The sequence below is a fragment of the Scardinius erythrophthalmus genome, assembly GCF_964197995.2.
Source record: "Scardinius erythrophthalmus genome assembly, chromosome: 15".
In the NCBI taxonomy this organism is placed as follows: Eukaryota; Metazoa; Chordata; class Actinopteri; order Cypriniformes; family Leuciscidae; genus Scardinius; species Scardinius erythrophthalmus.
In genome coordinates this window covers 36,401,696-36,414,001 of record NC_138235.1, presented here as the reverse complement: position 1 = coordinate 36,414,001, position 12,306 = coordinate 36,401,696, and the positions used below count along the sequence as shown (strand labels likewise).

Sequence of the window (12,306 nt, the reverse complement as noted above, 5' to 3'; positions counted from 1 at the left end):
ACATAGTAATAACAATAAATAATGCATATTACAATATTATTTAAAAAATAATGTAATTTAATATATAATAATGTTAATATATTATAATTATAATTGACAGTATAATAATAATAATAATAATAATCGTTTTAATATATTATATTATATAATGTTATCTATAATAATAATGAATATAAATATATAATATTAGTAGTAGTAATAATAATAAATATAACAATATTATTTTTTAAATAGTGTATTAATATATTGTATATATATATATATATATATATATATATATATATAATGCATATTACAATATAATTTTTACATATAATTTAACATAATATAATGAATTGTAATATTATTTTTGATATAATAAAACTAATTAAAATGTAAAAAAAGCAAAATATTATATAATAAATATTAAAATATGATTTAATTTAAAATAATACAATATAATTTAAATGATAATATATTAAATATATTATTATTATACTATTATAACTGATAATGTAAATATTATGTTATATAATTATATTTAAATATAATTTCATATTAATATTATATTAAATATTTTTTATTATCTATTATAATATTATATGTATAAAATACTAATTAATAATAATAATAATAATAATACATTAACATTTTATTAATAATGCTGGCTACACAATAATGTACCTGATGTATTTGTATCCAGTCACAGTGATTGTACGGTAAGGACCCGTGTAGAGCCGCAGTTATCTGACTGACGTCCACTGTTTTATGTAGAGCCTTAAATGACGTCACTGTTTCCATCTGCAGAGCGTTGAGAAGATCAAAGTCTGTGAGAAATAATCTTACATGCACAACTATATCATCAAGAGAACCTCTGAAGCCAGGTGTGTGTGTGATTATTGGGGGAAAACAGCAACTCTTCTGACCGTAACGCCGGGCCTTTTCTCATGACTGTGGAGATTGTTCTTATTCACCAGCAGAAGAATCCAGTGCACTGCACGAGGATCCTGTTCCTGTGGACAACGCTCAAGATTTAGTGCTCAAATATTTATTTAGAAATCACAAGCTACACTTTTAACCCAAAAAAACCACACGGCCACCTGGAGCATCAGGAGAGCTTTGGCAAACTCTGGATGCGGCGGCTTCTTCCGTGCATCAAACACCACCGTCATCCCTACATCTTTCATCTCTTTCCTACAAAACACACAGTTAACATTCAAATTGCTGATATAATGCATACAAATGTAATTTAAAGGTAGCAAATTATATTTCCACATTTGCTGAAAACCTTTATTTTACACAATATTCCAAATAACCACGAAAATTTGAAAGCTTAAAATGACAATGCTGTTGATCTGTATTAGTGAGTGCTGTTGTACCTGGTGATGGTGTGGAAGTACAGCAGAAGTTTGCAGATCTCCTGGCTTGAGATGTGTGCAGAAGTGATGACCTGATGATCTCCGTAAATCTCCAGAACTGCTCGACCTGAACGGTCCTGTCCACCTGGAGGAGGCAGATGAGGTTAGATGGACGCTGGACTGTGGGTAATGCTTTCATTTGCCTTGCGGAGTGTATAAAACATTCAGTTCCAATAGAAATCACAACCTGCGTTGTGAACATTGTATAGACATCTACATTATATGAAGATATAAAACATTATACAATTTTACAATTGTATTTATTTAAAAGTTTATATATATATATATATATATATATATATATATATATACATATGATAAATGCATTTATTTATTTTTATTTAAATTAAAATATATTTATGTTTATATTTATTTTAAATGCATTTATTTATTTTTATTTAAATTAAAATATATTTATGTTTATATTTATTTTAAATGCATTTTTTTAGGTTTCATTCAAATAATTACTGAAAACTATTATTTATTACACACATAATTATTTATTTACTTATTTATAAATGTATAATTTAAAATAAAAATATACAGTTTATTGAATTAAAATGAATTAAATTATTCATTTTTTAATATTTGTACACTTAAATTTATAATTTAAAAATACATTTACATTTATTTATTTTAATTTCAAATGTAATTATTTTTTGGATTTATTATAAAAAATATATGATTGACAATATATTATTTATTATACAATTTTTATACATAAAAAAAATCATCAAATGTTTTCTTTACAAAGATTATTTATAATAATAGTTGGAAAATAATGGCATTTAATGCAAAGCATTACTGATTGGTTAATTATTTTTAACTCATTTTTAATAATAATGCTACCACCAAGACTGACACAAATCATACGACTTATCTACAGTATATCAGACAGCCAGATCATTCAACCATTCAAAATGGTTACACATCCATTTTAATTTGCAAGGCATAAAATGCATTTACGTGATCAAAAGAAATTGTAAGACAAAGGTCTGACTCAACTTGTTTTTTTTTACCTGTTAGACACACGATTCCTGAGTGAAGAAGGCCATCAGCTTTAAGTGGAGTAGGAGTTGATGATCTGGATGGTGGTCTCTCTGTTTCAGCTTGCGCTGGGGAGTCTGAATGATTTATCCGCGGTCCACTAACAGGAGGCGACAGAGTTTTTGGGTCCTGAGAGAGATCTTCAAAGGAATAAGTCGACATGCATTAAAAACATGTTCAAAGAGATTGTTTTGCTTTTAATATGATGATCATAAGGACTGTAATATCATGTCTTTAAATAAAACATATTGAAAATATTTGATCTTTTCCTCCTTTTTTCTTAGATTAGCATCTTGCCTAGAAGAAACCGATATAATCCAAACCTTGAGTCACAACGAATCGTCTTCTGTTTAACTTCGGAGACACGAGCCCAAAAGTGGTGGTTTTCTTCCCTGGAACCACATGGAGCCTTGGGATCATTTCTAAGTAGCTGCTTCTGTCCACCTCACTTGTCTGTCCTTGGACAACAATGTGGCATTTCTCAGACGTCCCAACCACAGGCGGAGTAAAACAGTTCTGGGAATTGTTCTGGGTTTGTTCCTCACGCCCTCCGCTGGAGGAATTTCCTAACCGATCTGTTTTTGAAGAGCTGCACTGATCTGGAGTTTCCTGCGCATGTTCATTTGGACGCTCAGATCTTCCTTTGGGTTTAATGGGTTCTTCCATGAACCGGCATTTTTGGGCTTTGGTCCCGTGTTTCCTCTGCATGCACGGCGTACAGGGTTCCTCTGCGAACCTCACGGTGCGCACACAAGCAGTTCGGTCCCGAGTCGCACCGCTGGACCTCAGCAGAGGAGTCTGTGAATATCCTTGGGTTTCTTTGGTAAGGTCCTTTAGAGCATTGCAATTGCTTACCAAACTGCTCTTACTTCTGCTGTCCCATGTGTTTGGAGACACCCATCCCACCGGCCGCATCCCAGACGGATCCATTTCAGCGTGTCTGGAACTACTACTGCTGTCTATCAAACGCAAGGACACTGCTATACCATCCCGTGCAGGACAAATCCTCGTCTCTACGGAGAAATTAGAAGGGGGAGGTGTGTGTGGACGGCACAAACTCAAAGACTCCTGTTGGTTTGACGGAGACGAGGAGGCCATACTCCGATTGTCCTTGAATTCAGGGTTGGCCACCTCTTCCCAGGGAACTTTGACTATGCCCTGCTCGGTTTTGAGGACGCAGCAAGCCAGAGGCGTTCCATGTCTCCCGTCGTTGAGCTCCTGAAGCCAGGCTTCAGTGAAGATGCTGGGGTAAGAGGTCTCGGGTATTGGGGTTTCCACCTCTAAAAGGCTCTGGACCACGATGCGGGCGGCCTGGTTCGCACACTGCACAACCTGCAGGTAAAAGTCTCCCGGTCTGAGCAGCAAAGGGTTAACGGGAGCAAGCTGGATCACGATGCGATCCTCTAAACACAAAGGCCACCCGGCACAGCTGAACACCCTCTGAGAGTACGGAGCCTGTTCAGGACACACAGAGAATTCCAATTGGAATTTTAACATTTAAATTTGAAATTAGGCAGCAAACATATTCATATTCAAATTCAAATTACAATTACAATTCAAATTGGAATGCTGCATCCAAAGGAAGCAGTTAAAAGGAATTTAAAATATTAATAAAAAAATTCATAAAACTTTTTTAAAATAAAAACCTTGTCACTGTACTTAATTTACTTTAACTCTTTTTTTAACAATCAACTAAAGTTACATTAAACTGACAAAAAAGAAATTTGTTGAAATTTGTATATTGTATGTGAACTTATTTTGATGAGTTAAAGCAATGTAAAAAAACATGTTATAACTTATTGATCATATCATTTTTTACAGTGTTAAAAAGTTTTGAAAAGCCTTGGATGGATGGATGGATGGATAGAATGGTAGAAAGAATGATAGAACAATAAAATGAACGATAGAACAAATGATAGAATGATAGATAGATAGATATAATTCACTCCCAAAGTAAATATTACCTTTAGGACCAATGAAACGTGTGCATATTCATGCATTTTGAAAACAACATTTGATTTGTAAATAATGAAGCAATAAGACTTCCTCAACATGTCACATGTAAGTGTTTTAATCATTTTAAAGCCTTTTTAAGTGTTCACATTCCAATGTTAAATGCTGACAGCCAAGAATTAAGTAACAACAGACAATTAAATTAAGATCATTCTTCTTTTACTAATATAGATAGTGATTATGAATTGAAAATTATGCAGTGCAGCCCATGGCACTGGCTTCAGATGAATATCTGTGGAGGCAGACTGAAGAAGGGCTTTGAAGGACAGTGCATTATGTGAACAGCATGGAGCGATACTCTTGATATCAAAGACATGTCCTATAATCATCTGAGCAGACGGACATCACAGTCACTCACTGACTGACCTCAGATACTGCGACGGTCTGAAACACTTATCTCAATAAGATATCGGAGTGATGATCTGTCCGAGAGCCTCTCATATTAGCTGAACTCAGACTGATGCGGATGAATAACATCAGATAATGTGCTTCTAACAATTTTCAGACATTAATGTCAGTTTGAAAATGTTGTGTTTTTAGTAATCAGAAAGCATTTGCAGTTTAAAGGAATAAGAGTAGTTAATACTGTTTCCATTGTTTGTTTTCCAACAACATAATATGCATTCATAAGAGAAAGTGTAAGGGTGTTTCTTCAACTTTGGGCATTTGATGTCTTAGATTGATTTTTATAAAAATAAAATATATAATTATATTCATATTTATTGATGGTCACATTTAATGCCCTATTATGCCCTTTTACAAAGTCTTGATGTTGTTTTTGGGCTCTACTAGAACAGGTTTTCCTGCTTGAATGTTGATTATTTTCCTCATATTCTCCATTGTTGCGGCTCCTCTCTTCCCAGTCTGTCAGTAACGCTCTGTTTAGTTTCTGTCTCTATGAAGCCCCTCCTTCTGAAAAGCGCACTGTGCTCTGGTTGGTCGGCTGGATCAGTGTGTTGTGATTGGTCAAGCACTTCGAGTGTGTTTGGGAAATGTCCCACCCCTTACCATAAACACCAGTTTTAACACACTACTAACTAACTCAACCAGGCCCCGCCCCTTTATTCTGCATATTAATAATTTAAATGAGGAATATTGTGACGTGTTTGTTCCCGGGAAGAAAACTCAAAACTACAATGAAGTTCAGGAAGTTCAGAAACTCTGACACTGATATGGAGAATAACTTTGTAACTTTGCAGAGCTTTTTCATGCTCAAACCGCAACATTACACACTAAAGAAAATGTAAAAAACAAAAAAAAGCACAATAGGACCCCTTCACAAGAGTTTATTTTATAAGTTTCTACAGTGCCCATACTTGAAGAAACATCTGTAGGTCCTGTAACTAGCAGCCTTTTTTGTATGTTATTAGTTCGACTGTAATTTCTAAGGTCACTTATATATACAAATCCCCCCCCCCCCACACACACACACACACTCACACAGGCCGACTGCTGCACTCTCTCCAGAAGATGCCTGGCAGGGATAAGGAAGTCGGTCAGACACCGGAGGGCGTCTCCGTGGTAACGAGCATCGATGACCTGGAAGAGTTGGCTGAGGACAGTGGAGGCCGTGACCTCAAACGGTGGGTAGAGGACAGACAGACAGCTCTGGATGGACGAGTCCAGGGACTCTGGGTTCTGTGGGACACACAGACATGCAGTCCATGAAAATAATAAATAGCACATTTACATTTTCTGTGAAGAAAGTGCATAGTATTTCATGCAGCTAAAAGGCCAGAAAGATATTTCATTTAATTTCTCAAATTTAAATGCAGCCAATAACAATCAGAAGTATTTCATAGTCTGAATTACAGGCTGAATATCCATATTTGAATACAAAAAGAATCATAGCTTGCAAACACACATTTTAGTTGTGATAATAGGAAAAAGAGAAAAGGGGGAAATCCTTATTGAGCTCAGTTTCCTCCACTTTATAAATATATTGTTGACCCATAATCTATCCAAGCCGTAGATTCTTTATGTTGACCCATAATCTACGCACTGCCTCAGCAAGCGCAAGATCCGAGCTAGCTCAGACTCAACAGGGGCGGAGCTAAAACTTCCGATAGTGCGTGTGTTTTTCTACACATAGGGAAAGTTTTAATGAATGAAACTGTCAGCCCACACTGACGTGCATGCAGCGCCCCCAAACAAACACTTTAACCGTGTGTATACCCGCTTATAATATAGTGATGGCAGAGAATGACACGATTCAAAAGGCTGTTTGCTTTACATGAAATGGCGAGTCTGTTTTGATAACTACAACATTCAGCTCCTCAGAACTGGATAACTGCAGTCCTGGTGCCTCATTTGGGGTGGAAGTAACCGCGAAGCGTGCTTCTGACCCTGAGATGAGACACTGGACCTGGCAAGTGAAGGCAGAGAAAGGGCGAAGCCCGTCTCTAACCCCTCTGCCAGATCCATTTGCGAACCCCACGACTCGAGCCGCCGCTCTGCCTGAGAATTAGTCTCTCCTGTATATTCAGCTCGACTTACAACCAAAAAACACAAGACTTCAATCAAGTGAGTATCACCAACAGACAGACAGGTGTGTGAGACAGTCTGTAGGGAGTTTTCAGTTTCAGTTTCAGATTGAGTTCTCTGACCCTCAGGCCCAAATCCTCCCCTTTAGTCTCTGGATCTGGATTTAGCCGCTCTGCTGGTTCAGCGGGGTTAATGGACATTCCTAGTGTCCAGTGGGCTCAAGCATGTGCACGCATATACGCACACCATAGAGGTGTACATTTAAGGGCAAGGGCCCAAAGATGTTAGAGAAACCAGAGACGGGGACCGCTCAACTGTTATAGATCACACAGGATACTGTCCAGATCAATTATTAGATGAATTATTACTGTATATACAATCCAAAAGAAGAAATAAAAATAAATACAAATTTAAATGTAATATTTTTTTACTTGTCCCTATTATACTATTTTTAAAGTTCATAATTTTGTTTTGGAGTCTCCTATATTGGTTTACATGCATCCATTGTAACACTTTAATTTTCTCATAATATCCATTGCAGCATCATCTGTCTGAAACGGTTCAATAAAGATTCGGTCTCTCTAAACCCTGCCTTTCTGTAAGCTTCCTCTGCTCTGATTAGTCAGATGGCAGGAAGCAGGAAGTGAGACTGGAATTACTGACGACTCGTTTCAGGCAGTTCAGATTCTTTAAAAAAAAAGAAAATTCTTCAAAATAATGCACTTTTAACTTTCATAAAAAATAAATCAACTTTCCATTTCTGCTGAGATTGCAAATTACAGTTGCTTTTGAGTGACTTTACAGTATTTACTGGTATGATCATTTCAAACAAAAATCTTTGAAAATAGATTACCTTCATTATTATTATTATTATTATTATTATTATTATTATTATTATTATTATTATATTATTATTGATACTCCTATACGATTGAATCCAGCTCGGATAATTTCTCGAGTTTTATCTTGTGTGGGTTAGTAAGTGTCTGATGTGAGAATGGACACGTATGTGATACTGGATCTGTCCTGCCCGATATATTTCTGACTGATGATCCGCATTTATGTCGAGTGAGAAACCGACGCCACGTTTGAGGACTTGCTGAAATATTCTCGCAGCGACCTCGAATCTCCTCTGACCTCAGCGGCCATCCATCAAATCACATGACTGATGTTCTGTGTGTGTGTTGGGATGTAGGAGTGATTCTTGAACACAAGTGTCCAGTTTCTCATACGCAGAGACACTCAAATATAAACAATATCCTATAGCACTGTTAAAAAAAAAAAAAAAAAAAAACAAAAACAATATATATATATATATATATATATATATATATATATATATATATATATATATATATATATATATATATATATATATATATATATATATATATATATATATATATATATATACAGTACCAGTCAAAAGTTTGGAAACATTACTATTTTTAATGTTTTTGAAAGAAGTCTCTTATGCTCATCAAGCCTGCAGTTAAAAAAATAAAAAAAATAAAAAAAATAATAAAAATATTATGAAATATTATTACAATTTAAAATAATGGTTCTCTTTTTTTAATATACTTTAAAATGTAATTTATTTTTGTGATGCAAAGCTGAATTTTCATCAGCAAGTACTCCAGTCTTTGGTGTCTTATGATCCTTCAGAAATCATTCTAATATGATGATTTATGATCAATGTTGGAAACAGTTGTGCTGCTTAATATTTTTTTTTATAACCTGAGATACTTTTTTCACGATTATTTGATGAATAAAAAGTTAAAAAGAACTGTATTTATTTAGAATAGAAATCTTTTGTAACAATATACACTACCGTTCAAAAGTTTGGGAACAATAACTATTTTTTTTAAAGAAATTAGTACTTTAATTCAACAAGGATGTGTTAAATTGATAAAAGGTGATGGTAACGATTTATATTGTTAGAAATGTTTTTATTTTGAATAAATGCTGTTTTTATGAATAAATGCTGTTAACGTTTTACTCATCAATGAATCCTGAAAAAAGTATTCCAAAAAAATATATTAAACAGCACAACTGTTTCCATCATTGATAATAACTGAATATCAAATCAGGATATTAGAATGATTTCTGAAGGATCATAAGACACCAAAGACTGGAGTACTTGCTGATGAAAATTCAGCTTTGCATCACAAAAATAAATTACATTTTAAAGTATACTAAAAAAGAGAACCATTATTTTAAATTGTAATAATATTTCATAATATAACTTTTTTTTTTTTTTTTTTTTAACTGCAGGCTTGATGAGCATAAGAGACTTCTTTCAAAAACATTAAAAATAGTAATGTTTCCAAACTTTTGACTGGTACTTTATATATATATATATATATATATATATATATATATATATATATATATATATATATATATATATATATATATATATATATATATATATTAGAGTAAGTTTTACAAGAAAATACTATTTCAGACTTCACATTTAGTTTGTGTTACTTGCTGTTTTAGCAATTTCTAAGTGAAAATGGTTTCTACACCAATTTTATTTGTGTCAGTGAGTGCATATAATAAATCTAGTCACTTTAGTGACTAAAACAAGAACAGATTTCCATTTTAACTTCGCACTGACTTTCAGGGTTTATACGTTTCAAAGTAAAACCTACACCAAATTTTTTTTTCATAGATTTTGTCGATAAAATTATTAATTGAGAATTAGATAACAAAAAGTAACTCTATTCTATTCCTTAATCACGTGTTGGAGCAAATGTTTGCATGTTTATCCAGGCCAGTCAGGCAACAAAGAGCATTCAAGCATCTGATGCATGAGGAACGAGACGCTTGACTTTCCTCAGAGGAATGTCATGCGTTATGATTCACTGTCGACTTACAACACTGTCTAAAACTTCCATACATGCTATGAATTGATTCTATAAAATGCCACAGTGTCAAATTGGTTTTCAGAATGAAACGGCAGTTTATAAATTATGTCTTTGCATTATCATTCATAGTTCATGACATGAAGTCACAGGTGCAGAAGATTTGAATACAGAACAAAAAAAGTTACCGTACCATTCTGACCAGACGACAGCGCCTCTCCAGTTAAACCTCCATGTCAACTATTTCTGAAGTCCCTCTGAAGCAAGTAAGTGATTTATGTTGTTAAGCGGATCCATCCATTCTGTCCGTGTCTGTCTAAACTGAAAACTGCAGGACTCTGATTCCTCTGTCTGTCTGCTATGTCTTTGAAAAGGGGCTGTCCACAGTTCAGAGAGAGAGAGAGAGAGAGAGAGAGAGAGAGAGAGAGAGAGAGAGAGTCCCTGTTATCAGGGATTTCCTTGTACTTTTAAAAGTAACGTGCCACAATAATGACAGTGACAAGAGTTAATTACCGTTTTGTTAGTGTGAAGCTTCTTTGAAACAGTCTGTATTGTTTAAAGCGATGTATAAAAACAAAGTTCTGTCATGAAACTGTCTGGTGGCGGCTGATAGGTCTTTAACTCAATCTGCTTGCAATCATATAATTCTCTTTAGGGCACAGTAGCCAATGAGTTCACTGCTCAACCTTCAAATACTTGGTCAGCATTTGCAGTGCGCTTTCAGAAACCCTCCACCTTCCCCAGCTCCACCTGTATAGATCTGCTACGGGTAATTCATGTACGCTATATTGTACAGCAGCAGCATGCCTTACTTGTTCACAGCAGCATGTCATTTGTGTACTGGCAGTAGCAAGTCCCATACTTGCTCTACAGCAGCAATAACAGCAGCAGCAGCAGCAGCAGCAATAATCATCATCAGCAGCAGCAGCAGCAGCAGCAATAACAGCAGTAGCAATAGCAACAGCAGCAGCAACAATAACAGCAGCAGCAGCAGCAATAATCTTCAGCAGCAATAACAGCAGCAGCAGTAGCAATAACAGCAGCAGCAGCAATAATCTTCAGCAGCAGCAATAACAGCAGCAGCAGTAGCAGCAATAATCTTCAGCAGCGGCAATAACAGCAGCAGCAGTAGCAATAACAGCAGCAGCAGCAATAATCTTCAGCAGCAGCAATAACAGCAGCAGCAGTAGCAGCAATAATCTTCAGCAGCGGCAATAACAGCAGCAGCAGTAGCAGCAATAATCTTCAGCAGCAGCAATAACAGCAGCAGCAGTAGCAGCAATAATCTTCAGCAGCGGCAATAACAGCAGCAGCAGTAGCAATAACAGCAGCAGCAGCAATAATCTTCAGCAGCAGCAATAACAGCAGCAGCAGTAGCAGCAATAATCTTCAGCAGAGGCAATAACAGCAGCAGCAGTAGCAATAACAGCAGCAGCAGCAATAATCTTCAGCAGCAGCAATAACAGTAGCAGCAGTAGCAGCAGCAATAATCTTCAGCAGCAGCAATAACAGCAGCAGCAGCAGCAGCAATAACAGCAGCAGCAGCAGCAGCAGCAATAATCTTCAGCAGCAGCAATAACAGCAGCAGCAGTAGCAATAACAGCAGCAGCAGCAATAATCTTCAGCAGCAGCAATAACAGCAGCAGCAGTAGCAGCAATAATCTTCAGCAGCGGCAATAACAGCAGCAGCAGTAGCAATAACAGCAGCAGCAGCAATAATCTTCAGCAGCAGCAATAACAGCAGCAGCAGTAGCAGCAGCAATAATCTTCAGCAGCAGCAATAACAGCAGCAGCAGTAGCAATAACAGCAGCAGCAGCAATAATCTTCAGCAGCAGCAATAACAGCAGCAGCAGTAGCAGCAATAATCTTCAGCAGCAGCAATAACAGCAGCAGCAGCAGTAGCAATAACAGCAGCAGCAGCAATAATCTTCAGCAGCAGCAATAACAGCAGCAGCAGCAGCAGCAATAATCTTCAGCAGCAGCAATAACAGTAGCAGCAGTAGCAGCAGCAATAATCTTCAGCAGCAGCAATAACAGCAGCAGCAGCAGCAGCAGCAGCAATAACAGCAGCAGCAGCAGCAGCAATAATCTTCAGCAGCAGCAATAACAGCAGCAGCAGTAGCAATAACAGCAGCAGCAGCAATAATCTTCAGCAGCAGCAATAACAGCAGCAGCAGTAGCAGCAATAATCTTCAGCAGCGGCAATAACAGCAGCAGCAGTAGCAATAACAGCAGCAGCAGCAATAATCTTCAGCAGCAGCAATAACAGCAGCAGCAGTAGCAGCAATAATCTTCAGCAGCGGCAATAACAGCAGCAGCAGTAGCAATAACAGCAGCAGCAGCAATAATCTTCAGCAGCAGCAATAACAGCAGCAGCAGTAGCAGCAATAATCTTCAGCAGCGGCAATAACAGCAGCAGCAGCAGCAGCAATAACAGCAGCAGCAGCAGCAGCAGCAATAATCTTCAGCAGCAGCAATAACAGCAGCAGCAGCA

General features: G+C 36.3%; 1 protein-coding gene across 1 annotated transcript in view; it reads right to left on the bottom strand.

The window, feature by feature from the left end:
* Positions 1–12,306, bottom strand: part of quoa (quattro a) — a gene marked incomplete at its 5' end in the record, with an annotated part of 66,895 nt that overhangs the window by 14,453 nt on the left and 40,136 nt on the right. The window contains 7 exons of the mRNA XM_081386551.1: positions 664–780; positions 906–992; positions 1,080–1,173; positions 1,359–1,482; positions 2,417–2,584; positions 2,768–3,899; positions 5,898–6,095. Coding sequence (XP_081242677.1) covers positions 664–780; positions 906–992; positions 1,080–1,173; positions 1,359–1,482; positions 2,417–2,584; positions 2,768–3,899; positions 5,898–6,095 — 1,920 coding nt within the window. The remainder of the gene's footprint in view (positions 1–663; positions 781–905; positions 993–1,079; positions 1,174–1,358; positions 1,483–2,416; positions 2,585–2,767; positions 3,900–5,897; positions 6,096–12,306) is intronic.